At 41.9% G+C, this 19,784-nt stretch overlaps 1 protein-coding gene across 1 annotated transcript in view; it reads left to right on the forward strand.

Annotated features, from left to right (window-relative positions):
* The window catches only part of LOC103178047 (fibrillin-2), a 186,374-nt gene that overhangs the window by 116,546 nt on the left and 50,044 nt on the right, over positions 1–19,784 (forward strand). The window contains 14 exon segments of the mRNA XM_007892531.2: positions 461–580; positions 1,252–1,389; positions 2,250–2,300; positions 3,852–3,977; positions 6,340–6,567; positions 6,969–7,094; positions 7,538–7,666; positions 8,923–9,048; positions 9,309–9,434; positions 9,750–9,872; positions 10,132–10,257; positions 10,494–10,619; positions 11,871–11,993; positions 18,455–18,577. Coding sequence (XP_007890722.2) covers positions 461–580; positions 1,252–1,389; positions 2,250–2,300; positions 3,852–3,977; positions 6,340–6,567; positions 6,969–7,094; positions 7,538–7,666; positions 8,923–9,048; positions 9,309–9,434; positions 9,750–9,872; positions 10,132–10,257; positions 10,494–10,619; positions 11,871–11,993; positions 18,455–18,577 — 1,791 coding nt within the window.

Consider the following 19,784-nt stretch of genomic DNA (forward strand, 5'->3'; position numbering starts at 1 on the left):
ACCAAAGGCCCAAGTCTAAATCAGTTACGATTCATATTAAATTGCACAATTTAGCTTTGATGAATTGAAAATGCTCGTGGCCACGTAACTGGTAAGTTACTCATGGTGACAGCTTTTGAATCATTGGAGGGCCTCCATCCTCCTTGTTTACTGGTTTCCAATTGAACGACTTTCTGTTCTGTCAAGAAAAGACCTGGGTTGTAGAACTATGTTTCTGTTTGATATAACCCACAATTTATTGTTGTGGCTAAAGGTAAAGCCTTCGTGTTTATCCGCAGGAAGGTGTCGCCAGCTGATAATTTGTCTCACGTCAAGGCAAATGTTGTATTTAGCACCGTTTTTTGAAGCAATAATCCTGAGCATTTCTTTCTTGAAACATTTTGATAGAACATGATCTGTATTGATTTGCATGAATCAGTAGAAATATTTAACAACAGACCTTCTCTTTCTGTTTCCCCAGATGTTGACGAATGTAAGAGCAGTCCATGTGTGAATGGTCTGTGCAGGAACACAGCAGGTTCTTTTGCCTGTGAGTGCTCACAGGGCAGTAAACTGGATCCAAGCAGAACAATCTGCATCGGTAAGACTGGCGATTACATATTCCATACAATTACAAATAGATCTTCAGAAGGTCTTTGATAAGGTGCCTCACAATAGACTGTTTGCAGAAATTAAGGCACATGCTATTAAAGGGAATTTGTTGACAGTGGCATCAATATAGGCACGTTGCAAGTTAAGCAGTGAATCATGATCATTGGGTACTTCATGGATTGGCAGACTGTTGTTAGTGGCATAACCCAAGGATCTGTTTTGGGACCTATATTGTTTAACATCTATATCAATGATTAAGAAATTAGCACAAGGGAATGCTTTCCCACAAGCTTGAGGCACCAAATTAGGGAAATATGGCAAACTGTGAGGAAGTTTGCAGAAAATTGCAGGATGATGTTTATTGCTTTTCAGAATGGGCAGACAAGTGGTAGATGCAGTTTAAAGCTGATAAATCAAAATTTAGAACAGTTCAGGAAAAAGAACAAAGAAGGGAAGTAAATGATTTAGTTCTTAATGATGTTCAAGAATGCACATGAATAAATCTTTATAGGTGTGATCGCAGGAAGAAAAGTCCATAAAAAAGCACATGGAGTTCTGGGAACAATCCTGCTTAGAGACATTCAGAGGTGCAGTATTTTTCAGTGGAAAAGGGTTAATGTTTCCTCAAATATGATGTGATTTTTTGACCATTTCCAACAGACAGTGTAAAAGGCACTTGCTGGATGAATATCAAGGACAATCGCTGTGAAGTGAACATCAATGGAGCTACACTGAAGTCGGAATGCTGTGCTACTCTGGGAGCTGCTTGGGGCAGTCCCTGTGAACGCTGTGAACCAGGTACAGAAATAGTGTTGGAAAGGGAACCAAAATGCCCGTATTTTTTTTAAGTGCGGGCAATTTAGTGAACTCAACTTCCTGGGCAAGCCACAAACAGCTGGAAGTAAATTTATTTTGGAGACGGTGATTTAAGGAGCAGACTAAATGTTACTACTCAGTTCCAGAAGCCAGTTAGCAGAGCCCAAAGGAGACCCAGCAGTTGAACCGGGTTCCCCTGTACATGTCTTGCAGGCTTTTTGTTAAATGTAGGGACTTTCCTATTTGTGACCACCCCAGGGACACATGTGGAAACCCAGTATCCAAACCTGACTGAGATTTCCACATAGTATGGAAATTTCCCTATGTCTGGAATGGAGTACACACTCTTTCCCTGGAAAGACACATTCTGCTCACCTAATCCCGGAAAGTATTAGGTGCGGGTTGGCAAAAGCCAAGACTTCAGGAGTGTGCATTGTGTCCTGCTGGAGTTCAGCTAACTAAAAATTCCAAAGATTGACTAGCATCTCCCAATTTTTTCATCAGCAGAAGTTTTGTAGAGTAAACGGTGAACTGAGTTTTTTGAGGCCACTGAAATCTGAACCCACCAGTGCACAGCAGAAAATCTTACATTTCTTAGTTACTAAGGTTTCTCTTGGAGAGCTTTCTGTGGTGGTTCTCATGCTTCTGACTAGAATTTCTTATTTAGTTTGAAAATATGAATGTTTTTCATTACCGTGCAAATGTGCAAAAATAATGATGTTCTCTAAAACTAGAATAAAGATCGTAAACTCTCTTTGTGTTTTCACCCGGGTAATGTTTTATTGAGAAGAAATATAGTGCGAAAGAGTTTCAGGCATTTTATTTTCATCTTTTGTCTTCAGATACGACCTGCCCAAGAGGATACGCAAGAGTGAAAGGTGTTGCCTGTGAAGGTGAGAAGCTTGCCCTTGGCTTCATTCAATTCAGAAAGAAAAGGTTGCCAATCAAATGAATCAAATGAGAAACAATCAGTGCTAGAAATCTGAAATAAATGGTGTAAATGGACATCAGATTGATTAGCATGTTTTCCCCCCGGACAGCTGGGTGGCTGATTCATGTAGAAACCCATCACCGTGCTCAAGTATCTAAGGTGGCTTGAGAGTTACACATATGCCCAGAAATGTTTCTGGAATAGAATGTTGTCTTCTCTCCTTGCACACTGCTTACCTAATTCTGGAAAATATTAGGTACAGGTTGGCAAGAGTCAAAGCTTAGGGGTTCCAGAGATTACTTGTATTTAACCAGCTAAAACGCATAGCTTGCCATTGTGAACACTGGCAAGCTTCCAGTTGCTTGTCCAGCTAGGACCACTAGGGCTTTGACTTGTAGTGTTAGCATGAACTAATTGAGAAAAATCTCTGCATTAGTGAAAGCCCTCTGAATCCTGCTGGAAGGCAGGCTGGCACTAATAGTACGTTGGAATACTGCGTCCCACCCTGGCTCAGGAACAGGACTATCTAAACGGCCACAGAGGGCATACCACTGCCAAGCACATCACCTTGAAGCCATTTCTGAAAGCATCTGACAAAAAAATTCAAAATATTAATTTTTATATCAAATTAAAGCTAAGAGAAATAGAACCAATAAAATAACGATTCCCAAACTCGGGCAATGGTTTGTGAGTTAATTTGGCCCACATTATACTCTGGCCAGTAACCCAGAATGTGTTTACTGTTTAAGTGTTGAGCACATTGTATAGTATGGTAGCATGCAGGGTCTTGTGCACGCATCACAACCATCAAATGCAAGGATTATTATTATTTATTATTATCAAACTTGGGCAGTTTTGTTTTGCCAATTTTGAGCTGCTACCGTGAGTCTGGATCCAGTCAATTTATTCTGCAAGTGTACGGAGAAATTATCCAATTTGAGTTACAAGCCACTGACAATCAGTTTGCACCTGTGGCCGGAATCAACCAAACAGACATTTAGGAATATAGGAGAACAGGACCAAGGCTATTCAGCCCATCGAGCCTGTTCCATCAGTTTGTTAGATCTCAGCAGCTCTTTCAATCCCAATCGTCATACCCCTTTAATAACTCTGTCATCTCAGTAACTCACATCCAAACATTTCTACACAGCAACTACTGACGACAAAAAACAAGTAGCAAAGGATTGATCTTGGTGCTAATCCACTTATCTCCTCTACCAGTCCAATTTACTTAAAAAATAATAGCTGCTCTGTGATTACTGGTACTGGATACAGATCACCAGCTCACAAGATTGGTTCAGATGCACCTGTTCAAAGAGTTTGAAAGATAGGCCAGGGAGGTTAAGGAGGTCAGAGCCGGAACTGAGGAGATATTGGCAAAAGCTGAAGAGGAAGGTTTTAACTTTTTATGGCAGCGAAAAGAAAACCAGATTGGCCATATTTTTGTCATCTTGATGAGCCATTCGAAAGAAACAGGGTATAAATACCGACTCACTCTTCTCTCTTTGAACAGATGTGAATGAATGCAAAGTTTTTCCAGGTGTTTGCCCGAATGGACGGTGTGTGAACACCCAGGGGTCCTTCCAGTGTGAGTGTCCAGAAGGGCTGACAAGGGATGGCACTGGGCGTATGTGTGTGGGTAAGAAACTTCCTTTTCCCTTTACTTTTACATATTACAATGATTCAGTCAGAAGTCTTTTGATATCAGATTTCAACCACAAACACAGATGAGGTAGAGGGAGATTTGTTCATCCTGTGCATTCAATTTATGCATTTATATTAAAATGTTAATTGAACATTTCACAGCATTTTACCCCTTTGTCCATTCTACGTACATTTTTATCCAGTTTTGTTCAGAGGAACTTTCATTTAAAAAAAACACTTTCACTAATTAATTTCAACACTTTTGTCCCGTTTCAACACTTTTGTCCACTTTTGTGAACTGGATCAGAGTCTGTCAGAAATGATTTGATTGTGACTCTTGATTCCTCTGAAGACGATATTTCTGTATTAACAAAAGCTTTAAAAAAAGCAATATTCTTCAAACTCATTCTTTTTCTCCTCTCACCCGATAAAACTACTGACAGGCCTCCGGATATTACTCCAGTAGACAGGCATGTGAAAAATAAACCAAACATCTAGAATTACTTAAAACATGCTCTTGGTTTAATTTGTGGGTGCAACATGGCCTTGAGCTATTTCACTGCATCCCACACAGCTCTCTTCACTAAGGCAAGTCAATTAATTCTCAATATTAGTCTGTAAACTACTAGCTTTCCAGCATGCAAAGGGAAGAGTGAATACCCATAAGACAGCACATAAGTTAAATACATACCACAAAACTTCGCATAAGTCTCAAGTCCCAGTGATATTCTACCAGGGTCTAATCCGCCTCCACTTCATTTCCACAACGGTTTCTGCTCTAGCCCATGCACTGTCTCTTGCGGCGTTCCTCAGGGCTCTGTCCTTGGTCCCCTCCTCTTCAACATCTATATGCTCCCTCTTGGTGACATGATCCGCAGACATGGCGTCAACTTCTACATGTATGCGGATGACACCCAACTTTATCTCTCTGCCTCCACCTTTGATTCCAGGACCACTGCTGTCCTGACTGACTGTCTGTCAGACATCAAGTCCTGGATGGGAGATAATTTTCTACAGTTGAATGTCAACAAGATCAAGGCTCTCCTGATTGGCTCCCGTCAGCGCTTCCACACCTCAGGCGTTGACAGCATCACCATCCATGGCTCCACTTTGCTAAGCCAGACCAGAACCTTGGTGTCTTGTTTGACCCTCAACTATCCCTTTTACCCCACATCACCTGCTCTGCATTCTCCCACCTCCTTAACGTCGCCCAGCTCCGCCACTGTCTCATATCGCAGGACACCAAAACCCTCATACGTGCTTTCATTATATCAAGGCTTGACTATGCAAAATCCTTCCTTGTCGTCTCCCCAACTCCTCCCTCCATAGGCTACAGATCATTCAGAACTCTGCAGCCCATATCCTCTCCTGCACTAGGCTCCGTGACCCTATCACCCCCATCCTCACCCGACTCCACTGGCTTCCTATCACATCAAGATCCTGGTCCTTCAAAGCCCTCTATGGTCTTGCTCCCCACTACCTCTGCGACCTCCTAACTCCTTACTATCCTGCTCGCTCCCTCCGCTCAGCGGGCTCCGGCCTGCTTCACATCCCATGCCTTGCTCGCCCCACTATTGGAGGCGCGAGTCTTCTGCCACTCTGCTATCACGCTCTGGAACTCCATCCCGCAGTCCCTCAGCCTCACCCCCTCCCTTGCCTCTTTCAAGATCCATCTCAAGACCCTCCTCTTCGATCGTGCTTTCGATCTCTCTGTTTGCCCCCCTGCCCTCCGCCCTCCCTGATCCCGACCCTCAGCACGGGTCTGAAACTCTGTCTGTCCAGTTCCTTGGGATGTCCTCTCGACGTGAAAGGCACTATACAAATGTAATTTTGTTGTTGTTGTAATCCAGTTCCTCAAGCTTCAATTGTCATTACTTTAACACAACAATGCTGAAATTCAACAGGGAAGGTGGTTTTAAGTTTTAAAACGAACGTTTCTCTGAACAAAATAAGAGCAAACATTTATAGGCCAAAAGTTGACCCTCCAGTGCAATGTTGGGGAAGCTCTGCGTTGTTGAAGGTATCATCCTTCGGATGAACCCTACAAGGACATGGTGAGCTGAATAGCCTTATTTGTGCTATAAATGTCTAAGAAATTATCAGCCGTTTTGTATTAATATGTACACAATGCTGGTTTGAAATCATGTACTGCCACATTGGACAGCCAGAGTCCATAGAACCGTATCCGAGAAAGAGTCATACAGTCTCACGGGGAGGGAGGACAGGTGGAGAGAGGAAAAGGAGGAGGGAAAGAAAAGACTGCACTGTTGAAGTTACTGTAAAGGTGCAAGAATGCCAGAATACAAGCCATCAAGAGCCCTGTGCAGCAGGTAACCAATACGTTACATATCTTGTAGATATCCGTCTCGAGCAGTGTTACCTGAGGTGGGATGAAGACGAGTGTACCGAGCCAGTGACCGGCCGATTCCGAATGGACGCCTGCTGTTGTTCGATTGGAGCTGCCTGGGGTCTGGATTGTGATGAGTGCCCAACACACGGCACTAAAGAATATGAGTTACTCTGCCCAAGAGGCCCTGGATTCGCCAACAGGGGTGATATTCTAACAGGCAGACCATTCTACAAAGGTAACACGCTTTGTGAAGCAGGAGGAGGAGGAAGCGTTATCAGGTTTTGATTAATTACTAATCTAAATCCAAGCGTATCCAAACATCCACTCAACATGAAAGGCGCTATACAAATATAATTTTTTGTTGTCTTGTATTATATTGTAAACATGACCAGGACTGACTGACCAAATCTGGCAAAAAGAAAGGAATAAAAAACTTTGCGTACATAAAGCGGAGAATAGCACACACCGACTTTGTGCTCTTTACATTTATGAGTTGCGTACTGTTGTTTGATAAGGTAGCTAAACTGCGTTTGTATGACAGAAGCTTTCTTTTCAGAGGCAAGCAGCCTGAGATCTCCAAAAGATCTTTTACTGCAGGTTTGTAGTTCTAAGTCATGTTGTTTGCTGCTCTTCCAGATGTCAATGAATGCAAAGTATTCTCCAACATCTGCAGCAACGGGAGATGTAGGAACACCATTGGCAGTTTTAGATGTCGGTGTGAGAACGGGTTTGCCCTGGATATGGAGGAGAGAAACTGCACAGGTAAGAGAGCGAGCAACCCAGCTAGTGATGCCTTAACACAGAGCAAGAACAGCACCAAAAGTACAAACAAGATAACGAGTACATATTGTTCAAGAAAAACAAGACAAACAACATCCTCAGTGTGATGGGCATTCCCTGTGTAATGGGCTCTCACTCCCTATGTGATGGGCACCTCCTGTGCAATGGGCACCTCCTGCGTGATGGGCACTCCATGTATGATGGGCACCCTGTCCATGTGAGATGGGTTGGGTGCCCTGTCTGATGAGCACTCCATGTATGATGTGCCCCCTCACCCTGTTTCAGTGCCTTGGGACGTCCTCCCGACATGAAAGATGCTTTACAAATGTAATTTTGTTGTGATGGGCACCCAATGAAAAGTAGTAGGTAGTGTCCAAGTTTTTCAGAATGCTTCACCTTTCACATCTCTTTTTGCCTTCAATAAGACATTGACGAGTGTCGCATCTCTCCGGATCTCTGCGGCAACGGAACTTGTGTCAATAAACCCGGCAGCTTTGACTGTGAGTGCTTCGAAGGCTTTGAGAGTGGATTTATGATGATGAAGAACTGCATGGGTATGTACCCTCTCCGATTACTCAGTCAAGATTTCTCTTACCCTAAAAATATCAGGGATCCATCATATGCCAACCACTGGCACTAGCAAGCTGTAAATATAGACTGGGAAAAATTGCTACTGGTTGCAAATTGGGGTATAGGAAGGTTACATTTAAGTTAGAGAACAGAGACATTGATAATATAGCACAAAGGTTTACATTTTTCTTGTCTGTTTGACTTCATAAAAAGAAATTGAAACCAGTGCTCTTTACAGTAAACTTAAAATCAAGAGAGATTGTGAGAATAGACAGATACAGGTTTGGTGCGGGAGGATGAAGAGAGAATATAGCGCTACAATTTAGGCTCCATCTGTAGTTCCATCAACTAGCAACCACACTGGTGCAGAAAAATTGCCAACACTTGACATTTGAATATTCTACCAACCACAAAATCAACCAAATTGAAACCCCAACAAAATGAATAGCTTTGGGCTTCCTCTACACCGTAACAGGAGCAGAGTCTTAGGAGCAGGCAACGGGTGTGTGTTTTCATTGAAGAATGATAATTAGAATTACAGTACATCTTAAAATGGGGGAAGGAGTGAATGAAATGAAATCCAACACACCTCCACAATAACTAAAGTGAAGTGTTGCAGCAGTTGTCAAACATACATAGATGACAGATTTCACACAAAGTGACAGGGAAACCTTAAATGTGGGTTTTGACTTTTCAGCCACTATGCCCCGAATCTTTGGAACTCCTCGCCTCAATCCCTCCATCTTGCTCCCTCTTTGCCTTTCTTAAAATCACACCTCAAGACATTCCTCTTCAACAGTGCCTTCAGTCACCTCCCCTCCCCTTCCGGCTTGGTGTCAAGCCATGCCATCGTTAAGCGCTCCCCAGATGCTATCCTGCATGAAGGGCAGTATATAACTGCACGTTGTTGTCATTGTATTACTTAGCACTTGAACATTAGAGATCTATAAGTAAAAATAAGCAGCATTACCTGATCACTCTTATGACACTGCATTGCTAATGCAACTCCTGTACATTCTGAACTGTATATAAAATATATATAATATATACACAAAATAAAATACACAAAATATAAAATAAAAATGCAAAATAAAATAAGTAAAATAAAAATATACAGTCAATTCACTTTGCAATATATTCTATAAAACGCTTTGAGATGTCTTAACAAGGCACCATATCAAATGCAAGGATTATTATTATTATTATTATATCCTTGATTGTCTTTGCTTTCCCTGCACAGATATTGATGAATGTGAGAGGAACCCTCTGCTGTGCCGAGGTGGCACTTGCATCAACACAGAGGGCAGTTATACGTGCCTGTGTCCTCCAGGACATGAGCTTACTTCAGACGGTAGTGCCTGTGTTGGTAAGATGAACACGATTATACATTATAGCGCGATACACTCTTATTATCGATGGAGATCTTTTTGCTTCGTAAGCCTTTGTTTCTCTCAATGACTAACAGACAATGATTAAATATTGCTTTCTCTGGAATTTGTTTACTGTGAACTATTGTTTATATTGTTTTTGATGAGAGATGTTTTGTACTAGTGTGTCAAACCCTTTCTCATGTTTAATAATAATAATCCTTGCATTTGATATGTTTACTCCCTTTCTGTGCCTTAGATATCAATGAGTGCTCCCTCAGTGATAAACTCTGCAGAAATGGCAAATGTGTGAATATGATTGGAACCTACCAGTGTGCGTGTAATCCTGGGTACCAAGCCACCCCCGATAGACAAGGATGTGTTGGTAAGATTCATACATTTAGCTGCTGCTTTGTTTGCCTGAGTTAAAGGTTTAGCTTGTAGTATAGACAGAATATAAAAGAGGAATGGCTAAAATCAATATTTTAGCTCTTCTTAACCCGAAGAGCAGTAAAAAGCACGAAGACGAGGAGGCAGGGTGCAAGTGATTGTTGAGACAGCCAGTGACTAATTATGATTCAGCTAACCTTTCCAATAGTTAATATGTGTTCAGAATCTCCGACTTATATGATCAGGTTTCCAGTGTTTTAACTGGAGTGCTCTGAAAACCATTTTGAATACCGTCTACTTCAAATTACAGATATCGATGAATGTACCATCATGAATGGAGGCTGTGACACAGACTGTACAAATTCAGAAGGCAGCTATGAGTGCAGCTGTATTGAAGGTTATGCACTCATGCCAGATAAGAGAACCTGCACAGGTAAGCAGATAGAGGGTAGAGGGATAGGAGTTGTTGCTTTGCATTCTGCTGGGAGAGCTTTAGAGAAAAGATTAAATCATTATTGAAGAGCTCTCTTTAAAGTATTATAGCATACAGTACTTGCTGTTAAATCTGTACATATATCACAAATTAAATAGCAATCATTAAATCTTATTAAATATGCGGTGGTGTTTATTGAGATTACGACTTTTAAGCAGAAAATGTGATTTTCACATGAGCCTCTTTTCTTGATTATCAGATATTGACGAATGTGAGGATAACTCTGAGATCTGCGATGGTGGGCAGTGCACCAACATCCCCGGGGAGTACCGCTGCCTGTGTTACGATGGGTTTATGGCATCCATGGACATGAAGACTTGTATTGGTAAGTGGCTCAACAACGGGATACAACAATAGTTCCCGATAATGATTAGTAACAGTTGGTTTTTGGTTTCTTTTGCTAGAACATGCATGTGTATTCTACACATCTGCCATCAGCAGGTTTTAAAATGTTTTGGAGTGTACTATACAAAATTCAGCACACTTAATGTGGTAATAGAAATAACACACAGGAAGAAAATCACAGTGTTCTCATAATGACTTGGAGTTGTCTCTTTGCAGATGTGAACGAATGTGACTTGAACCCTAATATCTGTCTCTATGGCGACTGTGAGAATACCAAAGGTTCCTTCATCTGCCATTGCCAGCTGGGATACTCTGTGAAGAAGGGAACAACTGGATGTACAGGTAATTGCTGAAGAGCTGAATATTGTTGAAGGAAACTGATCTTTGAAGATCTTAAAATTACATAATTTAATACCAATCCAATATATACTTGATATCTTTCATGTCACAGTGTCCTATCTACTCCAGCTGAACAAACTGCAAACTTAACAGTAACTATTAGCTTGAGAATAAAATGTACCCATCACTATTGCTATTGTCAAGTTTCTGAGTCAGGCAGATTTCACAGTGATCTAATGCACTTATTGTTGACTGGACAGCCAGCCTGATTCGATAGCAGAAGTTGGTGGAGCAGACAAGTTACTGGGCAGGATTATTCCTGTTCGGTTCCTGTTTATTCCTGGAAGCTAAAGCCCTAAAGGATAATGTGATTTCAGGTGGACAAGCAGCAGGAAGTTCGCTATCTAAAATCAAATTACCCTTAAAAAACAAAATACCCAATTGTTAACTGAAATCTAACACATAAACCTCCTTCAAGCAAAAAAGGAGCCCTACTACAGAGCCATATGAATGGCTGTAAATGCATATGTATATATACATCAGTGACCCCAGGGAAAGATCAAAAAGATCAACCCCAGTGTAAATTTGTATCCACAGTAAGCTGCACTTTGTGGAGCAATGTTCAGTTCATATCCAACAAACTTGTCTGTACATGATTCTCCACTGGTCTGTAAATTTACTACAACAACTTGCATTCATATAGCACCCTTCACTGAGGGTAGTGCATTAGAGCATTTAAGGAGCATTTGTGGAGTTCTGTAGCTCAGTGGTTAGAGCACCCGCTTTGCAAGTGAGAGACCTGAGTTCAATTCCAGGCAGAGGGCGAAACCTTGGGCAAGTTTCCTTACTCCACACAGAGCCTAATAATAATCCCTCCAAAACCAAAAAACAATAATAAATTGGTAATTTTCAATCCATGACTGTTTGTGGGACATTGCTGTGCGCAATTGGCTGCCGCGTTCGCCCACAAATATGCAGTCAATTCACTTTACAGTATATTCTGTGAAGCGCTTTGGGACGTCCTCCCGACGTGAAAAGCGCTATATCAAATGCAAGGATTATTATTATTATTATTATTAGAGCATTTAGTCTGCTTGATTATTTGGTTTATATCCTCAACACCATCTCATGAATTAAGACCGCTAGGCTTTGCTTGTGGTGGTCTAACCAAACTGGGTTTTACAACAGAGTAAAATGTCATTGTCCTGTTTGCAGCACGTACATTCTCTGACTACTTTGCTACTGTCTTTTCAGATGTTGATGAGTGTGAAATCGAGGCCCACAACTGCGATATGCACGCTTCTTGTGTTAACATCCCTGGAGGCTTCCAATGCAACTGCCGTGATGGATGGATCGGAGACGGCACCAGTTGTGTGGGTGAGTGATAATAGCGGAGCAGTGGATATAAAGGTGACATTTTGGATTTGCTTGAAGCAAAAACAAAGTGCTTTTGCAACATAAATAATTGAGATCTTTATTGTTCCACATCACTTTATCTGGCACAGAACAATCATTTGCTAGAAGAGCACTTTCTGAACGAAGCTTATCGTGTTTTATATTACATTGCATTGCATAAATACCAAACAGAGCAACTAAATACTAACTATCATTGCATCAGCATGAATATATCCCAGTCTACCATACTTGGTTCCATAAAGCTCTTGAGATTATGCTGGGTAATTACAGAATGGAAAAATCTGTAAATAGAGAAATAAGATGAATATGAGGACGTAAAACACTTCCACTGAAAGCTCTGAATTCTTTGGCATAAAATCTTTCATAAAATGGCTGGTTTGGTAATAAAGGGAACCTAAATAGAACCAAAAAAAATTACTAGTGATTGATGTAATAATAAAGCCAAGCTGTAAAAGTCTCCATATAGACGTGTTTCATCATAGCAGCCTTTAGTTTGCTGCATATAACATGGATCATTTTACAGAGAGAAAATGTACTTGAACACAGGTGGGTATCACAGCCAAATTTACCAAATTGGGCTTCAAAGTGATTTTATGTATTGCATATACTATCTTACATTGACAAATGTATTTAAATTGAGGTGCATTATGATATATAAAAGGCATCAGTTGCTTCACAGAACAGAAAAGTGCATTATGTCTAAGAATGCATTAGATCCAAAAAATACAGACAAATCACATTATAAAACTCCCTTATAGCTGAAATTGCCCTTTTCAACACTAAACCTATATGCTCTTGTTCTACTGTCTTGTTGCATGCTGAAGTATTGATCTGGGTTTACTTTTTCAATCCCATTTAAAATGTTATTCACCTCTGCGAGGTACCCTTTGAGTCATCTCTCATGACTGGAACACCTGAGTGATAAGAGAGAACAAGGTGATCATTGTAAGATTTCATAACAGCTTCATATTAAACATTTCAGTTGATAATTTTGAGTATCAAACTCCACGACTTTGGTACAATGGTCTGGTCCAAAACCCCTTTCAAAACTGTTTGGCTGCTTTCTGTGTACCCTTGCCACTTTCTGATTTTAATCGGCAAAAATCAGCATTTGTTGTTTGTTTCAAATCAATGAAATTAAATTCCCTGATTATGTCATGTCTGCGGCATGGAATCAACAATGTTTGTAATCGAAAAGCTTGCTAAACACCCCCCCACACACACACAAAAAAAAACAAAGTAAAATAAAACCTTGAACATTATCTACATTTGTTTTAAAAATCAGGCGAGTCTATTTGTGAGATACAGGTTGAGTTAAGCCAGTGACCTATTTTGGGTTCACAAAATGCTGTCAAGATCAATAGCAAGCCAAAATAGTGGGGTAATCCTGCCATTCTATAAATCAATGGTGAGACCATACTTAGAGTACTGTGTATTGTTCATGTCACCGCAATACAAAAAGGATATTGGAGAAATCGAGAAGATACAGAGGAGGGCAACCAAAATGATTGAGGGAATGGAAGGACTGGACTATGAGGAGCGACTAAGTAAATTGGGCTTGTTCACGCTGGAAAAGAAAAGATTGAGAGGCAACATAATTGCTGTGTTTAAGATTCTGAAGGGGTTAGACAATATAGATCATGACAGACTATTTCAACTTGTTCAGAATAGTAACACCAGAGCACACGAGGGCGATTGAAGGGGGTAAATTCAGAACGAATCTACGCAAACACTATTTCAGAGCGAACAGGGAACCCATGGAACAGCCTAGGGAGATGGTTGAAGCAGGAAGTGTTGATTCTTTCAAACACAGATTAGATTTTTTAGGAAATAACATGGGAACTAGTACATAGGTAGTTTGTGACATATGTGCATGCGACCACCAGGAAGGTGGAAGGTGAACTAGATGGACCTTGGTCTTTTTTCAAGGAGGGAAAAAAGAGGGAAATAAGGAGGGAAATAAGAACATAAGATTTCTTATGTTCTTATTTCCCTCCTTGATTAGAAGCATGAATATCATCAGACTCAATCATTGTCCAAAGCAGGGGGTGTGACCACACAGATCTGTTGTGAAACATCATATTTTTTACTCCAATATAGGTTCATCCCTTTTCATCTCTCTAAGAATGGGCACTGCAAAAGGTGGAACTTGAGGAAAACAAGCCCCACACATTCCCAGGGGGGTACCATCCTCTAGACAAAATGAGTTTCAACAATCCTTGTTGTTTGGAAGCTGTATTCAGATACCATTTGAATATAACACCGGTGCTCTGTGCCACAAAGTTGAGCCAAAAAGAAAAGAAAAAAAACATAGTCTGGCCCAAGTCCCACCCAGACTCAGTCTGGACTGCGTTGAGGCCAGCAGACAGAGAAACGTTTAGACTGAGCCACTGCACTGCGAGCCAGGACTGAAATTACAGACCTCACATCAGGAGAGATGAAAGCTTCAGTCCTGTGAAGATCTTTTCAGTTGCCTTTGAGGATATATATTTTTTTACCCTTTTCTGGACCTTGTTGGCAAGCACGACTTTGCATCCATGAGGAGAATCTCTCTCTCTCTCTCTTTCCCATGATCTAAGCAACAGCAGCTCCAAGCACAAATGAGCTTGACTTTTCTAACCACGTGTAAAGCTGTTTATACATGGACTCCTGCTGTCCATTTCTATCCTGCAACCTTAATATACAGTCCCCGCTTTGTTTCCCCCACCCTATCTGCCACACCCATCAGTGGGCAAGCTTTCAGCCATTCTGTCCTCGCTCTGCAGAGCCCCACCCCGGATCCTTTTGACTTGTTCCCCCTCCCTGCCCACTTTCAAAGCCCACCTCAAGACGTCTCTTGAGCATACTTTCTCCCCCTTCACCCCCTTCAGCTCAGGTGCTCGGTGAGCTTTGTAAAGTGCTTTCAGACGTCCTCCTGATGTGATGGTCGCTATCTAAATTTAATGGTGATGGGTTTCCGAATGTGTCAGACCAAAACAAATTTATAAATATAAATTGCATTCTACTGCATGCAGAGCTAATATGAAAAGTAAGAATTGAAGCTGAGTGGTCTGGGATTGTCTGAATCTGATGGTCTGATTGTTAAAACACAGCTTTTCCTGGTGGGCCTCAATAACAGGTGCTGGAATGTTGGAAATACTCCAAGGATACAACAATATCCCGAACCACTGCACACCAATAGAGTGTATGAATTTTATATGATATATTAAAAGATTAATAACACACCCAGCTTCGTGGTTTACTAGCACTTTTATGACAGAGAGGTCTGGTTTGTAGACAGGAGCATTCAGACAGCAGAGAAGGATTATTTGTAATTTCTGTGTAAAAATTAAAGCACACTGTGTGACACTGAGCAGCCTAGGAGAACTGCACGCACTGGCAAACGTTCAGAGATGCAGTGTTTTACGTTTCCTTTCATTCCTGCGGGATTGGCTTTGGCTTCAATGCAGTGCTCCCTGGGAAATAGTATCCTGAGCGAGCAGATCTTACAGAAAGGTTAGCTCTGCTCATTGAATGCTTTTATTGCCTAGCGGTGCGGGCTGACCTGGGCCACACCGTGCACTTCCTGTACGGTCTTATGACTTTAATAAGCCAAGTAGGCTTGCCTTAACCTCCACACATGGACAGACTTACACAGAGGGCTTGCGTGGGTGAAACTATGTCTGTGAGTAGTGTAAGTACAACCAGACCAGTCTTAACACCCACCACTACCATCACCATAAATCTGATCATCAAAACGTTAATTGTTCCACTCTGGTTACCAGCTTGTAATGTAAATATCCACAGGAGATAGAAAAAATTATAACTTAGAAGTGTGTTTTTTTTTATCTTTCTTTTCGCCATTTAATCTCCATCCATTTCCCTGCGTGAAATACAATGGAAACTGCTCATCAGCCAGTTACACTGCTGTGTAACCCTTCACTGTAAAATATAAGAAGGCAGCTTCGAGAGGTCATTCCCATTTTATCTACTTTCATATGAAGGATTGATTAATGTAATACAAATTTACATTCCTATAGAGGCTTTCACATCAGGAGGACAGCCCAAGGCGCTTGACACCACTGACTGGGCACCTGATCTGGGGGGTGGGAGCCGAGGGGAGTGGTGAAGGGAAAGATGACTGAAAGAGTAGCCAACTCTTGATTACCTCCTGTAAAGAGGTAATAATAATAATAATCCTTGCATTTGATATAGCGCTTTTCACGTCTTCTAGACGTCTCAAAGCGCTTCACAGAATATGCTGTAAAGTGAATTGGTTGTATAGTTGTGGGCGAAACGCGGCAGCTAATTGCGCACAGCAGTGTCCCACAAACAGTCGTGGATTGAAAATGACCAATTTCTTATGGTTTTGTTTTGGAGGGATTATTATTAGGCGTGTGGAGTAAGGAAACTTGCCCAAGGTTTCGCCCTGCCTGGAATTGAACCCAGGTGTCTCGCTTGCAAGGCGAGTGCTCTCACCACTGAGTTAAAGGACTCCACAAACGTCTTGAATGGATGATAAGTTTCTATTCCTCACCTTGTCTAACCCGACTGCCCCCATTGAGAATGAATTTTCTGCATGTAGAATATTACAATTTTGGAAATACATACATTCCCCCCACCTTATTTTTGTAGATTAATGCTCGCCCCCAGTGTGTGCACTTAATTGCATCCCCTAACTGAACGGTGGGCAAGCAGCACATTCCAATGCCTGACAAATAATAATTAATTTAATAATAAAATAATAGTAATGCTTACATTTAGTACATCTCAAAACATTTCATAGAATATACTGTAAAGTGTGTGTTTGTGGACAATTGAGGCAGCCAATTTATGCACAAAGATGTTGCGCAAACAGTAATGAAGTGAATGACCAATTTAATCTGGCGGATTGTTGGCCAGGACACCGGGAGAAACTTGAGCCAGTCAGTGGAAAGCTCCTCCATTTCCTGCAGATCTGCTGCTCAACTCCTAATACTCCACCCTCTGTCTGCTGCTGTCAGGCTTCCTGGTTGGCCCCACTTCTTCCTGTTTCCTCTAATCCATATTGCTACTCAAGGAGCAGGTATACTCTTGGCCTTTAGCTGTTACCTTGAAGGCCAGTTTCCAAGCCAGTGTTCCCTTCCCAATCTCAGGGTTGTTGAAGTCAATTCTCGGATCTCAATTGCTACCCCAGCCCCGCCTCAGGATATTTGATTGCCAGTTGTTTGCGTAAGAGTGTCCAAACAAATATGATTATGTCTACATATACCATCAGGCCTACTGTCAGTATACATGATCAATGATCTCTTTAGTATGGACCAGACTCCAAAAAAGTGAGCTGTGCAAAATTGCAGCTGGCAAATCAAGTGCAAATCCAAGGCGATGATGTATTAAACAATGAACAACGTAAAGTAGCATTTGAAATTGCATTTGGTAAGTGTAGTATCAGTGGTGGTGGGGAAGGATAAGGAACCGAACAGCATAAATCCTACTCAACAACAACAACAACAAGATTGCATTTATAGAGCGCCTTTCACATCGGGAGGACGTCCCAGGGCACTGGACGGTTGGGTCGGGACCCGAGCAGGGGGGAAATGGTCAGGGTGAGGGGAGGGAAGGAGGGAGTGAGGAGGGGGTAGAGAGTTGAGAGGGGGGGTGAAGGCATGGTTGAAGAGAAAGGTCTTGAGACCGGCCTTGAAGGAGGAAAGGGAGGAGGCAAGGCGAAAGTACTGGGGGATGGAGTTCCAGAGCCTAGGGGCTGAGAGGCTGAAAGCCCGGCCACCGATGTTAGGGCAGGGGATGTGGAGCAGACCGGAGCCAGAGGAACGGAGGATACGGGCAGGTAAGTAGGGGGATAGTAGGTCGGAGAGGTAGGAGGGAGCAAGGCCGTGAACGGCCTTGTAGGTGAGGATGTGGATCTTGAATTCGATCCTCTGGGAGATGGGGAGCCAGTGGAGGCGAGCGAGGGTGGGAGTGATGTGGTCGCGAGGAGGGGGTAGAGAGTCAAGAGGGGGGGTGAAGGCACGGTTGAAGAGAAAGGTCTTGAGACCGGCCTTGAAGGAGGAAAGGGAGGAAGCAAGGTGAAGGCACTGGGGGATGGAGTTCCAGAGCCTAGAGGCTGAGAGGCTGAAAGCTCATTCCTGGAGTAAATAGAACCTCGGTTTAATGTCTCACCCAAAGGATGGTATTGAAGTGTTAACCTAGACTATAAGCCTAAATCCTGAGGTGGGACTTGAACCGACATCTTTCTGTTCAGTAGACAAGAGTGCCTACGTATAATTATGCCTACTCTGACACACTTTTAATGGTTGATCTGTTAGTATGAGTCTGCTACTGGCTTTAAAATTGAGTCCTTGTTCTTCTGTGCTGGCTGCCCTTGGACCAGTGTCCTGATGTCAATGTGCTTTGTCTAGAAGTGAATAGAGAGGTTTACATGTCCTATGTTTTCTTTTAACCGACAGATCTCGATGAGTGCACCAATGGTACACATCATTGCAATCTCAATGCCAAGTGCATGAACACTCCTGGATCATACCGTTGTCTGTGCTCAGAAGGCTTCAGTGGGGATGGCTTTACATGTTCAGGTAAGGGAATGAATGAACACTCATCACTTTCTGACTCTTACGTTGTGCCAGGATGAGGTGACAATAGATGACAGGTAGTCAAACTTCACGAGTAAAAAATATGACAATCACTGAGGAGTAAATGTGTTAGTTCTTCAGATTCCACTTCACTGCTTTACATTGTTTACTAGGTTACAGTTTTTACTGTAACCTGTTTATTTTCCAGAGGCTGTAATTCATTCTGGACACAGACAGTGACAGCCTCAACTATACCTCACCCAAGTTTCCATTCTTTATCTCTGAGCCCAGATAGTTAGTGTCACTGCTTTCCAGTAGGTTGGCTAAATCTTTGCAGACCAGAAGTCAAATCTGGGATCTTCACAGTCTATACTGTTTGATATAGAAACGACTTACCTGTATATAGCACCATTCATGTAAGATACCATTTTGTGTAGTAACCACATAATGCAGCCCACAGACATATTGGAGGGTTCAGATTATATTGATTTTTAGATTAAATTGGTATCTCTGTAACTCTTAATAACAGACTTGCTGTGGCTGTTCCTGGACAGATTGATATTGACACTGGTGTATCTGTGTGTACCTGCTTGCAATGGTACCATTGCATTTTCCTCTGAAGCTCTCAGTGTATAGCTGGGTAATCTGCCCGACCATTTATATTGACTCTGTTTCACTCTGATCTGCACATCAATGCAAATCTAAAGTCTGATGTCAATTGGGCCAGTAAGTAGATACGCTAGTTTCTACACTTGCCATGATGTCATGACATGTATCATTTAGTTGCGCAGTGATTTTCCAGCCAAGACGCCTCTGTCCATTAAGAATTTGTCTCACAGGGTTGAAGACATGTCACTGATGAGTCATCAACAATGGCTTCCATTAGTGCAATTTTCATAGAATTAAAGAAAGTTTACAATCGTTCTGCCTGTGCTACTGCTAGCTCCCCTAATGAGATTACCTACTATAATCCCATTCCCTTACTTTCCCCTCATGCTCTTTCAAATAAATTTCATTGAATATTTATCCAGTTCTCTTTTAAATGCTGTTATGGACTCGGCCAGACATGTTTCCTCTGAGCCAGTTCAATCCCAGGGGTTTATATGTAGACATGGTATTCATTTGATCAGTTTTAAAGAAATGAGAGGACCCATCAGGATTCTTACCGAGGACCTTTCTGGATCCAAGTCAAATTCTCAAGAAAGTGAGC

This window comes from Callorhinchus milii, unplaced genomic scaffold (genome assembly GCF_018977255.1).
Source record: "Callorhinchus milii isolate IMCB2004 unplaced genomic scaffold, IMCB_Cmil_1.0 Scaffold32, whole genome shotgun sequence".
Classification (NCBI taxonomy): domain Eukaryota; kingdom Metazoa; phylum Chordata; class Chondrichthyes; order Chimaeriformes; family Callorhinchidae; genus Callorhinchus; species Callorhinchus milii.